The following is a 20,530-nucleotide window of genomic DNA, read 5'->3' on the forward strand; positions in this document are numbered from 1 at the left end:
GGCCAGAAACAAAAAAACAATTCTGAAACTCGTCAGTCTGTTCTTGTTCTGAGAAATGAAGGCTATTTCATGTGAGAAATTGCCAAGAAACTGAAGATCTCGTACAACGCTGTGCACTACTGAGCAAGAGGACAAGTACATTAGAGTGTCTAATTTGAGAAACAGACGCCTCACATGTCCTTAACTGGCAGATTCATTAAATACTATCCGCAAAACACCAGTCTCAACGTCAACAGTGAAGAGCCGATTCCGGAATGCAGGCCTTCTAGGCAGAGTTGCAAAGAAAAAGCCATATCTCAGACTGGCCAATAAAATGAAAAGATCAAGATGGGCAAAATAACACACACTGGTCACCAGATCTCAACCCTATCGTTCTGTTGTGGGAGCAGCTTGACCGTAAGAAGTGCCCATCAAGCCAATCCAACTTGTGGGATGTGATTCAGGAAGCATGGGGTGAAATCTCTTCAGGTTACCTCAACAACTTGATAACTATAATGCCAAAGGTCTTCAAGGCTATAATTGCTGTAAATGGAGGATTCTTTGACGAAGCAAAGTTTGAAGGACACAATTATTATTTCAATTAAAAAATTGTTATTTATAACCTTGTCAACATCTTGACTATATTTCCTTTCATTTTGCAACTAATTTTATGTACGTTTTCATAGAAAACAAGGACATCTCTAAGTGACACCAAACTTTTGAACTAACACAACGTGCCATGTATACTGTATATATTTTTTTGTTTTGTGCACACATACTTGATATCCTGTTTCATAAGCCCATACGGGCTGGGCACCAATTGGTGTACGACGCGGAAATAAAATAATTAAATTATCAGTGGAACACATTTTTAAACACTGCATTTCTCCTCATTCCTAGGTGATGTAGAACCTTGGGAGAGTTTGCGGATATAGCCCTCATTCTCCACGATAAAGTGGATCCCAGCCGAGGAGTTCATGACGGCCCGGACACAGCTGACACAGGTAAGCTGCAGCAGGGCATCTGTGATGCGGGAGCAGCCCCTCCCAGATAGCCTGTCCAGGGCCTCCAGCAGCAGGTCCAGCCCACTCAGCTCCAGGAACTGGACCATCCAGGACTCCTCGCTGCCCTCCAGACGACGCTTCAGCCCAGAGTAGTTGACCACACTGGGCACCTGGAGCATGCGGATGCACAGCTCTGGGTCGGCACTCTCCAGGTTGGCCTCCAGCTGGGTGTCTGAGTCCTGGGAGGAGCCCAGATGGCCCCTCACCGCCGCCCACTTCCTCTTCCCATCCGTCTTCACTGACATGGTGATGGAGAGGGTCTGTGGACGGAAGTTAAGGTAGTTTAATTAATTAAGGGGGCAAGAGGTTCAGTTCAGCATCATAGTGAACATAAACCTGTTTACTATAAAGTGCTGAAAAGGGTGAATTTTCTTTTGCCGTTCATAGTCAAACTGTTATTGGCATCTTTTTGTGCAAACAAGCCATTAACTATATGACCTGCAGATGGACTTTTGCATAAATATGCAGGACAACTAGTCCCCATTAGAATTGTTTCAGGGCATTCCTGTCTAAAGGATGCAGGCCTTTATCACAACATAGCACATTCATAAGAAATGACAGCTCTGCACATTGTGGGACAAGTGAATGATATGTCAGCAGTCCTGTCATCATTAGTCCTGCCAAACATCCAAACTTAATCCTGCAGTGAAAGGGAAGCGACTCGCTGTCAGCTAATCAACAGCAAACACAAAGACAGGCATGACATAGACTGTGCATATTTATGGGAGATATATTATTCTGTGTATATACTCTTTTTTCAATTACATCCAACCGTAAACAAGGTTTTGAGTAATAGTATCACTGTGAAGAGAAAAATACCACCCAGGATATTAATAAGCTCATCTGATCTCAGACTGTGAGTGGCACATTTTGATCACACAAGTGACCTTTTCTGGGATAGCCCCAGAACACTGCTCCCTCACAGTACCCTGCACCACTACCAGATACGCACAACATCTCTTGCAATGTGTTACCAGCAGAGGAGGCTGGTAAGAGGAGGATGGCTCATAATAATGAATAGAATGGAATTAATGGTACCAGGCGTTTGGTGTGTTTGAGACCATTCAATTTATTCCGTTCCAGCCATTACCATGAGCCCATCCTCCTCTTACCAGCCTCCTCTGCTGGTTACACATTGCAAGAGATGTGTGCCACCAGCCACCACTGGTAATCGGTGTATGCAAGCGCCCACACTGACTGGGTAGGGATTTGGTCTAAAAAAGGGCAAAATTCCCAGAAATACTTAATCTGTAGTTGCAAAGTGTGACGTGATGATCTAGCAATCTAATGAACATATTAGAGGTTGAATTTTCCTCCCAAAATACCTTTAATTGTATCACACTTGCCAAGACTAACCTAAAGAGATGGTATTGGAGAGGATAAATATAAACAACAAAATTGCAGCTCTGCACGCAGCTCTCCAACACATGGCCTTAGCTAAGGAATCTGGGCTATGTAAATAATGTTTCTGAGTTGAGTTTAATGGCTCTCGAACAATCTACACAGAATAACAAAGGGGTAAAAACACTGGGTACAGATGATAAGATTCCACCACAGTGGGAATTTAGATGGAACTCAAGTCAACCCTGAAATGCAAGAAACTGTAAACTCCTACAAATTGGATTTCCATTCAGTTCCCTATAATTCAACAGGCAAAAAAAGGAGCTGTTCTATTCCAGACACGTTTGTGGCGTGGCTGATTCCACCCCCGACTTGGACTGCCAGTGTGACAATGTTACCATGGCAGCCAGGCCTTCTCATCCTCCGTCAAAAAGCTCTGTTCATTAGCTACAGAATGGGTGGAATGTCTCCTGCTTCACTGGCTGCTTTCTGATATCTAATGATATTTATACTCAAGCATTTGAACACCTTACAAGGACCTACAATCTATTCAACTGAACAATGTGATGTACAGTAGGGTCCATGGTAAATAGAAGGGTTGTTTCACCAATTCTGTGCCTTTTCAGTAGTTACATTTAAAAAAAAATATTTCACCAAATGTTACCATTCTGTCATAAAATGTACATGTTCAATAAAAAACGCATTTTCCCATATCAGTAAGTGCCTATTAAGTGCTAAATAAAGTAACAGAGTTAAATCATCCACAAATCCCCTTGTGACAGGGGGAATCGAAAAATGTATTATTATTTTAATTTATTTTTATGCTGCTGCAGTGGATAGTGGCCATTTTACGGGCTCCTGACCAATTCTGCTATTTCGTTTTTAATGCTAATCTTAACTTTTTTTGTACACAATGTCTCTGCCATCACTTCCTATGACCCAAAACGGCTTCTGGACATCAGAACAGTGATCACTAACCTCGATTTGGATGAAGATTTGTACTTCAACGAGTTGGCAGCTCTGGACGTTTACTCCAGACCAAGCTCTAATCCCCGGGACTCAAAGGAGGAGGCGGTAGCGAAAAAGAGGCAGGTGAGGCGGTCTCCTAACGAGATTAGTTCGGCAAACAAATAGACCGCCATTGACCTGTGTTCTGTTGTCGAATGTGCAGTCACTGGAGAACAAACTGGATGAACTCCGTTCGAGACAATCCTATCAACGGGACCTGAAGAACTGTAATATTATTTGTTTCTCTTGACTGAACAAGGACATGGATAAAATACAGTGCCTTGCGTCCCTCTAAACTTTCAGCTCATACAAGGAGAAGACTGATCAGAGATGCCCCCTTGAACTTTGCAAAGACCTGAGGTTTTGCCACATTTCAGGCTTCAAACATAAAGATATAAAACTGTATTTTTTGATGAAGAATCAACAACAAGTGGGACACAATCATGAATGGTGGCATCATGGTTTGGGCCTGCTTTTCTTCAGCAGGGACATTTAAAATTGATGGATATTTCAAACTTTTTAACAAATCAAAAACTGAAAAATTGGAATCGTGCAAAACATATCCAGGTGTATTCAGCCCCTTAAGTTAATACTTTGTAGCGCCACCTTTTGCTGCGATTACAGCTGTAAGTCGCTTGGGGTATGTCTCTATCAGTTTTGCACATCTGCACTGAGCTAAAGGCTAGAGCTTCCGCTTTCAAGCTGTGGGACATTAATCTGGATGCTTATAAGAAATCCCGCTACGACCTCCGACGAGCCATCAAACAGGCAATGTGTCAATACAAGGCTAAGATCAAATCCTAGTATGCCAGCTCTGACACTCGTTGGATATGGCAGGGATCGCAAACTATCATGGATTACTAGGGAAAACCCAGCCGCGAGCTGCCCAGTGACACTAGCCTACCAGACGAGTTAAATACCTTCTATGCTCTCTGAGGCAAGCAACACTGAACCATGCATGAAAACACCAGCTGTTCCGTACGACTGTGTGATCTCACTCTCTGTAGCCAATGTGAGTAATACCTTTAAACAGGTTAACATTTACCGCGGGGACAGATGGATTACCAGGATGCATACTCAAAGCATATGCTGGTCAGCTGGCAAGTATCTTCACAGACATTTTCAAACTGTCCCTGACCCAGTCTGTAATACCTACATGTTTTGAGCAGACTACCATGGTCCATGTGCCCAAGAACACCAAGGTAACATGTCTATATTATTATCGGCCAGTAGCACTCACATCTGTAGCCACTGTTGGGTTATGAGAATATGAAATATACTTATTCATGTCACTGAGGGAGTGCTTAGGTTTAGAGGGTCTACACCAGAAGTTAATGGTTATCTGTAGGAGGAAGGTATATAGTGTGTGCAATTAAGCTTGGAATGTGCTGAGTGCATGGAAGCGATCACATGTGGCAGGCATTGATAAGGGGAGAGAGCCATAGATTAGTGATGAAGGGGGGTTGAGGTCAGGTCAGGTCACATTAAGGGAGAAAGAAAAGTTTATGGCCCAGATTATTTAGTGTCCTGCAAAGTAGTAAAGATACAATGTTTGTGCAGATGTGTAGGAGGTGATTCAGCCTAGGAGGAAGGGTTAAATATCAGTGCTTGTGTGAAAATGTTTTTGTCTAATGCAGCTGTATTAACCCTCTGGGATGAATAAACTTGGTCTAAAGCTTTCATAGTGCCCGTTGAGTTTTACTCTGAGAATTAGAACCTAACACCACGAAATGCTTTGAAAGTCTGATCATGGCTCACATCAACACCATCATCCCAGACACCCTGGACCCACTCCAATTTGCATAGCGCCCCAACAGATGCATAGACGACACAATCTCTATTGCACTCCACACTACCCTCTCCAACCTGGAAAAAATGAATACCTATGTGAGAATGTTGTTCATTGACTACAGCTCAGCGTTCAACATGACACTGCCCTACAAGCTCACTAAGCTCAGGACCCTGGGACTGAACATCCCCCTCTGCAACTGGATCCAGGACTTCCTGACGGGCCACCCCCAGGTGGTCAGGCTAAGCAACAACACATCCACCACAATGACTCTCAACACGGGTGCCCCTCAGGGGTGTATGCTTAGTCCCCTCCTGTACTCCCTGTTCACCCACGACTGCGTGGCTGCGTACGACACCAACACCATTATTAAGTTTGGATGAGAAAGCCTTTAGGGAAGGAGGTCTTCCATTCAGATTTATAGAATTGTCCATGTGGTCTATAATAAAGGACAATTCATTTAATATAACAGACTTTTAAAATTCAATATTTGTGCACAATTTCTACTTAAAATATCAAATGAATGCAAAATAAACTAATTTCTTGGAATGACCCAGAATGATTTAGTCTAGGTGAATTCCACAACATCAGTTATGAACCAAGTCATGGACACATCAGAAATCCATGAACATCATGTAGGGTTCCCTAGATAATTCAGCAGGACTTTCCAACATGGGTCATGCAGTTTTCAAAAGGAATTAGGAAGGAAGGGAATTTCCTGAGACAGGAAACACAAGAAAAACATGCTGCCACAGCAAGATTTGGTGTTCCTCTTTTTAAAATGTTGTTCCTCACACAATGCTGACCTGATCTCAGTTAGAGAGAGAGAGAGCTTATGTTTATAAACATACATCTGGACCAGTTGTGGGTCATCTAGATAAAAAGGGAGAAAGGGGCATTATTTTTTAGCTTGTTGCTTCTGCACATTCTTTATGCTCAGTGACAGCTCCCACATAGCCACACTCACATTGGCTTACTCACTGCAGGTCAGGAATACACTCATACTGTACTCAAGGGAAGCAGCCTACATTAAAACAACTAAACCCACTATTCTACTGTAAAAACGAAGTTCTATTATATAATAAAATATTATCCCTATTGATTTCCTTGTAAGCACTCAGCTCATGCATACAGCGTAGATAAATCTGCCTGTATTTTCAAAGGAAAGATTCCAACAATCTATGAGTTTGTTCTTATCACTTTGAGTGCAGGTATTTTTTGTGTAAGCCAATCAGAAAAAAGTAAATAAACTACAACATGGCTGGGGTAAGAATTGAGCCACATGAAGCCCAGTGTTTATGGAATGTATCGTATTTGTTGTCACTGGAATGCCAGACTTGACCATGAGTGACAGACCCAGGTCATCTCAGAGCAAACATTGCTGCCTACAGTTTAGTTGACTGTCGTGTTTCCATAATGCACCATAATGCAGACCTAATCCACTAGAAAAGCTAATTCAATGTTGTTTGAGCATCTCCAATCAGCCTGCTCAACATAATTGTATCTGTGACTTATTTGCCCCCCCCCAAAAAAAATATATATATATATGTTGGCGATGTCCATCTCCTCACTTGCACTACTAGGAGTAGTAATGAGAGATTTCACATCTGGTATTAATTTTCTAGAACTAGTAGCCTGTAATAAATGTATCACTATCTTCATTGATGTTGCGAATTTGAAGAGGTTGAATTTAAACCTTGTTCATGTTATTGACTTCAATGTTAAGACCTGTGAGTTCAGAGCAGATGTCTGAAAGGAGGAGTAACAATCGTCAAGAATTCTTGATGAGCTAATAGCGCAGGCGTTGTGTTGATAAAACTTTGGTAGCATTTTCCTCAGGTTTCCTTGATTAAAGTCCCCAAGCTACAATAAATATTGTCTCAGGATATGCGGTTTCCAGTTTGCACAAAGTCCAGTGTAGTTTCTTGAGAGCCATCGTGGTGTCGGCGTGAGGGGAAAGATACACGGTTGTGACGATAACCCGAAGAGAATGATCTGTTATGGCAATGCCTTACAGTGGGAATTTGAGATCTGCAGTAAAGCTATGTGAATACTATAGCAACCCACAGCTGTGAGGATGAGAGAGATTATAAGAATGCTGCTGACCTGCAAAATGACTAACCAAAATCTAAAACTGACCCTTTACCTGATTTTAACCAATTCTGAAATGAAATGTTGGTTTGCAGGTCAGGAGTGTCCATATAGCCTTTTCCTTTGAGGGTATGCTGTGAGTCACAAAGCCCTGAGTGGGCTGCTTTTGCTTAGTGGCAATTATACATAGTGATATTTCAGAGCCCTCTCATCCTCATTCTCAGGACTGGTGCTAGCTTTTTGGGGACCCTGAGATTTACTTGGAGGGTTCCCCACCTCGTGGAAAAACAGTGCCCCCCCTCTTGACATTTATTTCCTGCAATTCTACACATAATTGCTCTGGGCTGTAGAGAAAATGTTTCAGATTTAGAACACATTTTCTGCAATTCTACACATGTTGCAATGAGGTGGAGAGAAGACTTTGCAATTACATAACACCTTTCATGCAATTCTACTCCTTTTGCCATGGGGCAGAGAGAGGAAATGTGCAGTTTTATAGATAATTTCCTGCAATTCTACCAAATTTGCCATTTGGGGGAGATTTTTTCCCCCTCCATTTCAAAGCAAATTTTCTGCAATTTCACACATTTTGTAATGACTTATGCCATGTTAATATGATATCTGAGTTGGAATGACGAACAAAATCAATGTGGGCCCTTTGGAGGTCAGGGCCCCTGTGCACGTGCCCTGTGTGCCCGGTCGGTATTCAGCCATGATTACTACAAGTTTAGATATCTGGCTAGACTAACTACCAATCTTAAAACTGTTAGCTGACATGGCTGATTAATTCAGTGACTGGCATAACACTAGAGAAACTGCTGATGCACAAGGAAATTTAATTCTATATTTATTTATAATATTTTGGTCAGGGGCCCCCCTTATGCCTAGAACGGGCCATGCTGGTTATAATGATGACGTTGAGCATGCCTTGCCTTGAACAATAAATTCATAGAGGTGCATACAACATTCCTGAGATCATGCTTGCATGAAAGGGCCACCAGAAGGTGATGTTAATAAGCAGAGCCAGGGCTAAGGTCTCCAACTGAATTTGGAAAGTGTATCCCAACCTGGTTACTGTTAAACAGTGCAATGCACAAGCATGATTTTATTAGCTGGATGTGAATATGTTAAAAATGCATCATAGGCCATATGTAGACCACATCAGTCTGTGTTTCTGTCAAAGGGACCAAAGGTTTCCATTGATGTAACTTGACCTGCATCACTCACAAGCAGTCCTCAGTGTCTATGGGAAACATTAAGGAGATGTTTGACAATTTCCAAAATGCATTATGTCAGGATATTCACTGTAGTAATAATCTGTTAAAAATAAATAAGGGATAATGGGGAATGTGATGTCCATTAGATGAATTGCCATCTGTTAAATAATTATCAATACAGGTAGGCTAGACTTATGTCAGTAATATTACTCTTTCGAACAGATGTGAAAATGTGTTTCTGTTTGATAATCAAGTGAAGTAAGTACTCTAGTGCTACGGATTCCAATGTTGTGGAACTGTCTTAATTTTGCGCTCTCGACGGCTCCCATTTTCATGGTGTCACTGGGAACATAACGGGAAAACCTATCACCGGCATATAATGTCGAATTCAGATCATTTATCGTTTAAAAAAAATCACTTCGTTGTCTGAAGTTCTCATAAATAGCCCACCGATGAGCTAAAAGACAATTCCCCTTAAATCGTGCGTTTCCAGCTGCGCTGCTTACCTGATTTTATGCCAAAATAACCACTTGAAGAATCGCGTCCTCCGATTGCGGACAGACAACGTATCTTTCCAGCTTCCAAGCGCCTTTTTATTTCGTGCTTTACCAGGATACCTCTGTACAATGTATGTAGAGGTTAAGTGTAGAATGAGTGAGGATGGTTAGGGGAATTTCAGTTTGGTCGTGGACCTCATCGTTTACACATGAGCACAATGTGACGACGCTGCATGCACAACTGGATGGCCCCTCCCACGTCCTGCTCTATTGTGTCATGGGGTTTTAAGATAGGCAGACCTCACACAAATGTAGAATGCTTGGTCATTGTTATTACACAAGTGGAATAGAGACAAAAACAACCGTATACCAACAATGATTATTATTATTTAGAAAATAATATAATATTGGTATAAATTATCTGAGAACTCCAGAAAGCTTTCCATGCTTCTTTTCATCTCTTCGAAGTTACTGAGATTTTATTTGATCTAAAAGTCTCACTAAACTTGGTCCAAGCTCACGTATCTTGCGGTGGAAGAAAGGCTAGATCAGATGGCTGCCCTGCTCTTGCCCTTAGTTTGCCTCCTGCCCCTCCTATCGCCTTGGGTACACTTTCCTGAAATCAATGACACTATACTTTGCTTAAACCTATTTGTGGTGACTTCAAAATGAGGCGTGTTGTTGAAAGCAAAGTCATCAGACATTGGATCATCTCGAACAAATCAGAGTATTAAAGCCAATTCCGATTTAAAAAAAAAAACTTGTTATACCCATGTGTGTTCTCGCTCTGGCCCAACCCAACGGTTTCTGGGACTAGATGGTCTAGAATGGGTTTCCATTCTAGAAATCGTTGGGGAGGTACTCAGATCCAGACTCATTGCAGAGAACAAACTAACATCTGTGGCGTGGCATAGCGTTTTGCCTAGTGTTTGGCCGGAGCAAGGAGTTTGGATAGCAAGGCTAATGGATTTAAGGACTGACCATCCATAATATTAAAATACAAATGTCCACTATGTTTTAACGCTATACAGGGGTTGTGTACCATTACATTGTTAACAAACAACAGAGTTAAAAAAAAGCGTGTTTTGGGTTTGGATGGGGTATGACATTCGAACTAAAGTCATCAGTTCGATAAGTTCTATTCTTTAAGAATCAATGGGTATATATAATTAATTAAAACGTCTGACAATTGACATAGTTATTGCAGATGGACCCTTTAAAGATTAGAATATTCCAATGTAGTTAGCCAAAAAAGATGACAAGATAGGTCACACATATTTCTTCCAGGGTTGCTATAAACCACATGAGGCTGGTGGCACCTTAATTGGGGAGGACGGGCTCGTGGTAATGGCTGGAGCGAAATAAGTGAAATGGTATTAAATACATCAAACACATAACCATGTGTTTAATGCCATTCCATGTGCTTTGTTCCAGACATTATTATGAGCCATCCTCCCTTTAGCAGCCTCCACTGCAATAAACAGATATCCCACATTTCTGGTTAGTCCATAACTTGTTTCCTGCTTGAGGCAGGGCACGTTTACAGCAACACAATCTCACACTCAATTAGTGTAAATATTGACAAAAATATTTCAGCAGATTTTGTGCGTTTCTGTTTGGATTAATTTGTGTGAAAATACACACAATTTTGTGCGACTTAATTCGTAGAAAAATACATTTTGGGAGCAAACTTTTCAGAACAATCATTTTGGGCAACGGTGTTCTACACTGCCTTTTTTGTGTCCCACATTTATTTATATCAAAAACAAAGATGTTAACAAGCCAATATTGTTAATGTCGTGGAAAATTCTAATCAAGTGAGAAAGACTGTAATTTCTTCCTCGAAAACAATCCTGTCTCGGAGCTCTACGGACAATTCCTTCAACCTCATGGTTTGGTTTTTGCTCTGACATGCACTGTCAACTGTGGGACATTATATAGACAGGTGTGTGCCTTTCCAAATCATGTCCAATCCATTGAATTTACCACAGGTAAAATCAAGTTGTAGAAACATCTCAAGGACGATCAATGGAAACAGGATGCACCTGAGATACCTTTAGAGTCTCATAGCAAAGGGTTTGAATACTTATGTAAATGAGGTATTTCTGTTTTTTGTGTGTTTTTTAAAATACATTTGCAAAAATGTATAAAAACCTTTGTTCCCTTTATCGTTATGGGTTAGGTAGATTGATGTGGAGGGAAAAAAAGGTGAATACGGCTGTAAGGTAAAATAATTTGGAAAACGTCAGACATGAAGGACGAAGCTAAGCCACTCTTGGTTCTTATTGGCGAAGACTGAACTCAAGTTAAGGGTTATATGTTAGACTCTCAGATACCACTTTGCCCAACATGCGGCTTGGAGGTTGTAAATAAACCCTTCTTAAAAAATGTTATGTTGTCATTTTTTTTTTACCCCGTTTTCTCCCCAATTTCATGATATCCAATTGTTTAGTAGCTACTATCTTGTCTCATCGCTACAACGATACACAACCCAACCAAGCCGCACTGCTTCTTAACACAGAGCGCATCCAACCACCACAGGAGTCGCTGGTGCGCAATGAGACAAGGATATCCCTACTGGCCAACCCGTCCCTAACCCAGACGACGCTAGGCCAATTGTGTGTTGCCCCAAGGACCTCCCAGTCGCGGCCGGTTTACGACAGAGCCTGGGCACGAACCCAGAGTCTCTGGGCCAACCGGGAGGCCGTAAATAAACCCCTTTTAAGGTGATATAACTTATCATTATTATAGGGCTGTGAAACCCATTGCCGAATGGCCTTAGACCGAGCATTTCTTACTGGAAATTGCTGCTGACATTGAACATAGCTTAGGGTTAGGGTATTTAATTCATTTCAGACTCTCCTATACCACTATGCAAATAAACCCTTTTAAGCTGATTTAACTTGTATCATTATTACAGGGCTGTGATATGTGATATGCTGTGATATGCATAAAAATGACTTCATAATAACATATTACATCAGTGTATCATCATTTATCTACCTACACCATATTTGGCAGGACATCAAAAAAACTTTAAAAACATTTTTCGCAGTTTCGCTGTTTGCATAGTTACTGCTCTTTGCTTTTCTAGGGCAGTATAGGCCGACACTACGAGCTGAATAATGAATTCATTTTAACGCATTTATAATCAAGGCAGATGGTCATATAGACTATGGTAGGCCTACAGTAAACAGTTAGGTTGAAAGAAAGACAGTGGGGCTCATCACAATACAATGCCTGAGGCTAGTGATGCCCAGCTCGCTACCTGGATAGACACGAATAGAGCCTCTTGCATTTAAATACACATGGTATGGAATCAGATCAAATCAACTTTAATTTGTCACGTGCCGAATACAGCAGGTTTAGACCTTACCGTGAAATGCTTACTTACAAGCCCTAAACCAACAATGCCGTTTTAAGAAAAATAAGTGTTAAGAAAATATTTACTAAATAAACTGAAGTGACATGCCATTAGGTACTATACTATTAGGTTACAATTTCTCCTACATTAATTCTGTCATCCTAGGAAAGTTGTAGTGGACTTTCAGTCCACTACTACAAGACTGGGTTTTTAAACTATTCACTGGATGTTTCTAAGAATTACATGTTAAGTTTGTTAAGTCATGTTAAGTCTTTTCCCAAGTATGTTCTGAAGTGTTTGAGGGTGCATGTTTGGGTTCTGTTCCAGAAAATGAGAGGTTATTGAAATGACTCTATCATGTCAGGACTAGTTCCTATTACACTAGCCCATATTAGACTCCTCTTATCACCTCTCAGCCACTCAGGAAATGCTGCAACAATGGGATTTACAGGAAAATGGATGCATTATTTTCCCCTGAAAGCCCACATCCGGATATACAAAAGTGAAACCAGAGCATGTTATGCCATAATAAACCATATGAAATGTTCATGAATGTTCCCCCTCTGTTCGAAATCAAATTTTATTTGTCACATGCGCCATGTGTTAAGTGTTAAGAAAGTATTTACGGAAATAAACTGAAGTAAAAAATAAAAATATATAATTAACAAATAATTATGGAGCAACAATAAAATAACAATAGCGAGTCTATATATAGGTGGTACAAGTACAGAGTCAATGTGCGGGGACATCGGTTAGTTGAGGTAATTGAGGTAATATGTATACTACCGCTAAAAAGTTTGGGGTCACTTAGAAATGTTCTTGTTTTTGAAAGAAAAGCACATTTCTCATTTTTCCCCCATTTTTTGTCCAGCTTCTTTAAATAGTACCCGCAAAACACCCGTCTCAATGTCAACCGTGAAGAGGCAACTCCGGGATGCTGTCCTTTTAGGCAGTTAGCAAACCATGCAACTGCATGCCCCGAAAGACCAAAGCTCGACAATCTCTGCCTCATTATAACATGATCAACTGTATCAAAATGTCACAACCATGTGCAGAGAAGGACCAAGGCGCAGCGAATGTTGAGTTCCACATAATTTATTATTGGTGAAACTTAACAAAAACAATAAACGATCAACGAACTGTGACTACAGCGGTGCTACATACACTTACACAAAATACAATATCCCACAAACACAGGTGGGAACAAACACTACTTAAATATGATCCCCACTTAGAGACAACGATTGCCAGCTGCCTCTAATTGGGAATCATACAAATCACCAACATAGAAACATGAAAACTAGAACACACACATAGAAATAATAAACTAGACTAACCACCCAGTCACGCCCTGACCTATTCCACCATAGGAAATAAGGAAGTGACGCAAAAACCTTAGCGACATCAAAGTTGGAGACGTTTATCTCCCTCACCAACTTCAAACATCTGCTATCTGAGCAGCTAACCGATCGCTGCAGCTGTACATAGTCTATCGGTAAATAGCCCACCCAATTTGACCTACCTCATCCCCATACTGTTTATATTTATTTACTTTTCTGCTCTTTTGCACACCAATATCTCTCTACCTGTACATGACCATCTGATCATTTATCACTCCAGTGTTAATCTGCAAAATTGTAATTATTCGCCTACCTCCTCATGCCTTTTGCACACAATGTATATAGACTCTCTTTTTTTCTACTGTGTTATTGACTTGTTAATTGTTTACTCCATGTGTAACTCTGTGTTGTTGTCTGTTCACACTGCTATGCTTTATCTTGGCCAGGTAGCAGTTGCAAATGAGAACTTGTTCTCAACTAGCCTACCTGGAGCCAGTGGGTTTGTAGATGACCTGGAGCCAGTGGGTTTAGCGACCAGTATGAAGCAAGGGCCAGCCAACGAGAGCATACAGGTCTCAGTGGTGGGTAGTATATGGGCCTTTGGTGACAAAATGCATGGCACTGTGATAGACTGCATCGAATGTGTTGAGTAGGATATTGGAGCCTATTTTGTAAATTACATCGCCGAAGTCGAGGATCAGTAGGATGGTCAGTTTTACAAGGGTATGTTTGGCAGCATGAGTGAAGAATGCTTTGTTGTGAAATAGGAAGCCAATTCTGGATTTAACTTTGGATTGGAGATGTTTGATGTGAGTCTGGAAGGAGAGTTTACAGTCTAACCAGACCCCTAGGTATTCTAAGTCAGAACCGTTCAGAGTAGTGATGTTGGACGGGCGGGCAGGTGCAGGTAGCGATCGGTTGAAGAGCATGCATTTAGTTTTACTTGTATTTCAGAGCAACTGGAGGGCATGGAAGGAGAGTTGTAGGGCCTTGAAGCTCGTCTGGAGGATTGTGTCCAACACAGAGTCCAAAGAAGGGCCTGAAGTATACAGAATGGTGTCGTCTGCGTAGAGATGGATCATAAACTCATCAGCAGCAAGAGCGACATCATTGATGTATACAGTAGTTAATGAATAGCATTCTCACATAGGTGTTCCTTTTGTCCATGTGGGAAAGGGCAGTGTGAAGTGCAATAGAGATTGCATTATCTGTGGATCTGTTGGGGCGGTATTGGAGTGGGTCAAGGGTTTCTGGGATAATGGTGTTGATGTGAGCAATGACCAGCATTTGAAAGCACTTCAGGGCTACAGATGTGAGAGCTACAGGTCGGTAGTCATTTAGGCAGGTTACCTTGGTGTTCTTGGGCAAAGGGACTGGGGTTGCAAAGGGTCGGAAACTTTTTTCTTTAAATTTGTTTTATTTATTGAGCCCACACTACTACACTGTCTGAGCCAAGGACTACATGCTTTCTGGTAAGTTTTGATTACAATACTGGGTGGGGTGAATATATTTTATATGACATACATTATTTTTTGTTAACTAGTAAATAGTAGCCTACAACAAAGTGTGTTTAAATCATTTCTAACTTCTTAACAATTTCTACTAGTTAGTTTTTGCTACCATGTGGGTTTTAGCTTGCTTGAGCCTGCTAACTGAGGAGTGTTCATTGAAATGTTTCCATACATGTTCATTTTAAAACATTTCTCTTACAAAGGAGTTGTTTAATCTAACTTCTTAACTATTTATCTGTACATGGAATTGTGTGTGTTTTTTTTTACACATTTCTTTCTAATCTTTACAGGAAAATGCCACGGGCACTATCTGATGTGTGGAAACATTTCACTGCAGGTAATATAGAAGGAAAAGCTGTGTACATTTGCAAATACTGTGCCAAATCATATGTGAAGAATGAACATAAAGATGCAGAATCATCTGGCCAAGTGCATAAAGTTACCTCAGCGCTCACAACAAGCAACCTCTGACAAAAGTCCCTCTACTTCTATTCGAGGTGAAAATGATGAATCAGACACCTTATCGATAGCAACAGCTCATGGTCCTCCTGGAATCAGAAGTTTTGACTCAATGGAGGAACGTAGTCATAGAAATGCTGATGAATGTCTTGCTCGAGTTGTGTATGCAACTGCTTCACCTCTGATGCGCACAGGCAATGTGCATTGGAAGAGATTTCTGAATTTTCTTCGCCCAGCATACACCCCTCCAACCAGACATGCTTTATCTAATCATTTGCTGGATGCAGAGTTCAACCGAGTTCAAGTGAAGGTTAGGCAAATCATAGAGAAAGCAGACTGTATTGCAATCATCTCTGAATGTTCGTGGGAAAGGAATAATTAACTACATCATCTCCACCCCTCAACCAGTATTCTACAAGAGCACAGACACAAGGGATAACAGACACACCGGTCTCTACATTGCAGATGAGCTGAAGGTAGTCATCAATGACCTTGGACCACAGAAGGTATTTCCACTGGTGACATACAATGCTGCGAACATGAAGGCTGCTTGGTCTAAAGTGGAGGAGTCCTACCCTCACATCGCATCTATTGTCTGTGCTGCTCATGCACTGCATCTGCTCCTCAAGGACATAATGACACTGAAAACAATGGATACACTTTACAAGAGAGGCAAGGAAATTGTTAGGTATGTGAAGGGTCATCAAGTTATAGCAGCAATCTACCTCACCAAGCAAAGTGAGAAGAATAAGAGCACCACATTGAAGCTGCCCAGCAACACCCGTTGAGGTGGTGTTGTCATCATGTTTGACAGTTTCCTGGAGTGGAAGGAGTCTCTCCAAGAAATGGCCATATCACAGTCTGCCGATATGGACAGCCCCTTCAAGAGGATCCTCCTGGATGAGGTATTTTGGGAGAGAGTGGTAAGCAGCCTGAAACTCCTGAAACCTATAGCAGTAGCCATTGCATGGATTGAGGGAGAGAATGCCATCCTGTCTGATGTTCAGCAGAGGAAACTGCAGATCTGAAATACATCAAAAAGCGTGAAGACTTCTGCCTTCAAGCACATACACGCTGCAGGGTACATGTTGGACCCCAAGTATGCTGGCAAGAGCATCCTGCCTGTTGCAGAGATCAGCAAGGCCTATGGTATAATCACTACCGTGTCCTGCAACCTTGGCCTGGATGAGGGCCAGGTTCTTGGCAGTCTGGCAAAGTACACTTCCAAGCAAGGGCTTTTGGATGGAGATGCAATATTGCAGTCGTGCCGACATATCTCATCAGCCATGCTTCCATCTTCCAAATCCCACCAACATCAGCCGCCTCAGAGCGCATCTGGTCCTTGTTTGGGAACACACACACCAAAGCATGCAACAGGCTGACCAATACAAAGGTTGAGAAATTGGTGGCCATCTGGGCAAATTTGAGGCTTTGAGCCTGACAACGAGCCATTCTCAACAAGGTTGGAAAGTGGCAGTGAAGATGAGGTCTCAGTCTGATGTTCAAGACGTGGACATTGAGGAGGTCCAGGGAGAAGACATGGAAGCCTGAGAGGAAGACAACCAAAGCTTTAGTTTCTAGGCTATCATTTTACAGATGTACAGTATTTTGAAAATGTTTTTGGGAGATGCGATGGATCTTTGGGGATCATTCAATAATCCCTTTCCTTTGTTGTAAATCATCCCATGTGAAGAGTTGACTTGTTTAATTAAAGTTCATTTCGTAACTAAATTGTTTTAAAAAATTTCTATTGGAAGAATTTAATCATTTGCAATTATGTCTACTTATGATAAGGTAAAACGTTTATGTTACTGTCTCCATATGATATGGTAAATATATACAATGCAAAAAACATCTACATTTAAATGGTATTAATATTAATTTGCATATATTTCCATTAATTCCCATACATTCCCATTAAAGCCCATTTATTCCCGACAATTCCCGTGAAAAGTTTCCACCTCTGAATATTCCTCAAAATGTGCAACCCTAACAGAGACTATGGTGGTCTGCTTGAAACATGTTGATATTACAGACTCGGTCAGGGACAGGTTGAAAATGTCAGTGAAGACACTTGCCAGTTGGTCAGCGCATGCTCGGAGTACACGTCCTTGTAATCCTTCTGGCCCTGTGGCCTTGTGAATGTTGGCCTGTTTAAAGGTCTTACTCACATCGGCTAAGTAGAGTGTGATCACACAGTTGTCCGGAACAGCTGATTCTCTCATGCATGCTTCAGTGTTGCTTGCCTCGAAGCAAGCATAGAAGATATTTAGCTCGTCTGGTAGGCTTGTGTCACTGGGTAGCTCGTGGCTGTGTTCCCCTTTGTGGTCCGTAATAGTTTGCAAGCCCTGCCACATTGGATGAGCGTCGGAGTCGGTGTATTACAATTCAATCTTAGTCCTGTATTGACGCTTTGCCTGTTTGATGGTTTGTTGGAGGGCATAGCGGGATTTCTTATAAGCGTCCAGGTTAGAGTCCTGCTCCTTGAAAGCGTCAGCTCTACCCTTTAGCTCAGTGCGGATGTTGCCTGTATAATCCATGGCTTCTGGTTGTGGTATCTCTGTACGGCCACTGTGGGGACGATGTCATCAATGCACTTATTGATGAAGCCAGTGACTGATGTGGTGTACTCCTCAATGCCATCTGAAGAATCCCAGAACTTATTCCAATCTGTGCTAGCAAAACAGTCCTGTAGCTTAGCATCTGCGTCATCTGACAACTTCCTTTTTGAGCGAGTCACTGGTACTTCCTGCTTTAGTTTTTGCTTGTAAGCAGGAATCAGGAGAGTAGAGTTATGGTCAGATTTGCCAAAGGGAGGGCGAGGGAGAGTTTTGTACGTGTCACTGTGTGTGGAGTAAATGTGGTCTAGAGTTTTTTTCCCCTCATGTTGCACATGCTGGTAGAAATTAGGTAAAACGGATTCAAGTTTTCCTGCAATAAAGTCCCTGGCCACTAGGAGCGCCACCTCTGGATGAGCATTTTCTTGTTTGCTTATGGCCTTATACAGCTTGTTAGTGCCATCTTAGTGCCAGCATTGGTTTGTGGTGGTAAATATACAGCTACGAAAAATATAGATGAAAACTCTCTTGGTAAATAGTATGGTCTACTGCTTATCATGTGATACTCTACTTCAGGTGAGCAAAAGCTTGGGACTTCCTTAGTATTAGATTTCATGCACCAGCTATTATTTACAAATAAAATAATAGCTGGTGAAATATTCTGCTTTTACAAACTGTTATGCTGTTTTCAAATGAAACACAATACCTTGCTCTTGTTAAAGCTTTAGAATGTATTAGTTTTTGCTAAGATTCTTGTCTTACCGGAGGCAGCTGTTCTATCTTGCCGATGGATCGAAAACCCTGACAGCTGTATGTTATCTATGTCGTCGTTCAGCCACGACTCGGTGAAACATAAGATATTACAGTTTTTAATATGCCATTAGTAGGATAGTCTTGATCGGAGCTCATCCATTGTGTTATCCAATTATTGCACGTTGGCTAATAGGACTGATGGTAGAGGGGGATTACTCACTCGCCGTCGGATACTTACTAGGCACCCCGACCTACGTCCCTGATATCTCCGTCTCTTCTTCATGCGAATGACGGGGATTTGGGCCTTGTCTGGTGTCTGAAGAAAATCCTTCACGTCCGACACGTTAAAGAAAAAGTCTTTGTCCAGTACGAGGTGAGTAATCACTGTCCTGATATCCAGAAGCTATTTTTGGTCATAACAATTGGTGGCTTATTTTGTACAAACACACACACACACACACACACACACACACACACACACACACACACACACACACACACACACACACACACACACACACACACACACACACACACACACACACACACACACACACACACACACACACAATAGCACAATTGGTTATGAGCCCGGAAAACATCAGCCATCTCTTCTGGCGCCATCATTCTGTTACCGTTGTTTTACAGTTTTTTCAAATGTATGTTAATATAATATATGCCATTTAGTAGACACTTTTATCCAATGCAATTTACAGTCATTTGGCAAACATTTCACATTCAGGTGGTCCCTGGAATCGAAACCAATATCCTGGCATTGCAAGAACCATCTTCTACCAACTATCATACTGTACCAGACTGACCAATATAATATTACTATAATGGCCAGTCTGGTACAGTTTACATATAACACATTTTTTCATTATTTTCAAAGTTTCCATATAACAATGATATCTGAAACTGATCACATTAATGGCAGGAAAAGTATTTGAATATAACAAACTAAAAAACATATAATCAAAATGCTTGCAAAGGTCAAAACCTACAATTATATTTCACAATTATCATGCGAGTCCGTAATAAATTGTTTAGTGCACTTTAACTGCACCTCCCATTATGCATTGTTTTCAGGAAGTGGATGCGTCCGAGTTGAAAGTTCAACACGTCCAATCCAAATGCTACATCAACAAACATCTTCAGGACGTTGATATTACGTTTATTTTGGCATTTTATTGTAATAAATAAAGATATTATGACAGGAAATAAGGCGAAAGACCTTTTGCAGATGGACCTGTATGGTCTACTGGGTATAGAAGGCACAGCGACGGCGAAAGAGGTGAGTGATAGCTAGGTAACTTGCTAAGATTCTAACTACGCTAGCTAGCTAACGTAATTGAAAGTAAAACACGTACCTACCTACACGTTAATCATTATACACAATGAGTAAAACGATAACTTGGCTATATACACGGGGTACCAGTACCGTGTCGATGTACAAGGTATATATGGTCATAAAACTAGGAATAAAGTGATAGATAATGAACAGTAGCAGCAGTCAAAATAGTTACTGCAAAAATGGGTCGGTCAATGCAGATAGTCTG

At 41.3% G+C, this 20,530-nt stretch overlaps 2 protein-coding genes across 12 annotated transcripts in view; one reads left to right on the forward strand and one right to left on the reverse strand.

Annotated features, from left to right (window-relative positions):
* LOC118362437 (inverted formin-2-like) overlaps positions 1-9,210 on the reverse strand; it is a 29,261-nt gene extending 20,051 nt beyond the window's left edge. For 7 of the 11 annotated variants that reach the window (XR_004821200.2, XR_004821199.2, XM_035742768.2 and 4 more), the window contains exons 1-2: positions 8,996-9,202; positions 892-1,303 (exon numbers count right to left, since the gene is read on the reverse strand). Coding sequence is in view for 9 of the 11 variants with exons in the window: in XM_035742768.2 (XP_035598661.1) it covers positions 892-1,288 (397 nt within the window). In the remaining 2 variants the exon portion in view is untranslated. Of the gene's footprint in view, positions 1-891; positions 1,304-8,995 lie in introns of all 11 variants that reach the window. The other 4 variants (XM_052486178.1, XM_035742774.1, XM_035742771.2 and 1 more) reach the window with 3 other exon arrangements.
* A 10,845-nt stretch (positions 9,211-20,055) lies between these two features.
* Positions 20,056-20,530, forward strand: part of LOC118362440 (dnaJ homolog subfamily C member 17-like) — a 60,181-nt gene continuing 59,706 nt past the window's right edge. The window contains exon 1 of the mRNA XM_035742775.2: positions 20,056-20,265. Coding sequence (XP_035598668.1) covers positions 20,182-20,265 — 84 coding nt within the window. The 5' untranslated portion in view covers positions 20,056-20,181. The remainder of the gene's footprint in view (positions 20,266-20,530) is intronic.

This window comes from Oncorhynchus keta, chromosome 29 (assembly GCF_023373465.1).
Source record: "Oncorhynchus keta strain PuntledgeMale-10-30-2019 chromosome 29, Oket_V2, whole genome shotgun sequence".
In the NCBI taxonomy this organism is placed as follows: domain Eukaryota; kingdom Metazoa; phylum Chordata; class Actinopteri; order Salmoniformes; family Salmonidae; genus Oncorhynchus; species Oncorhynchus keta.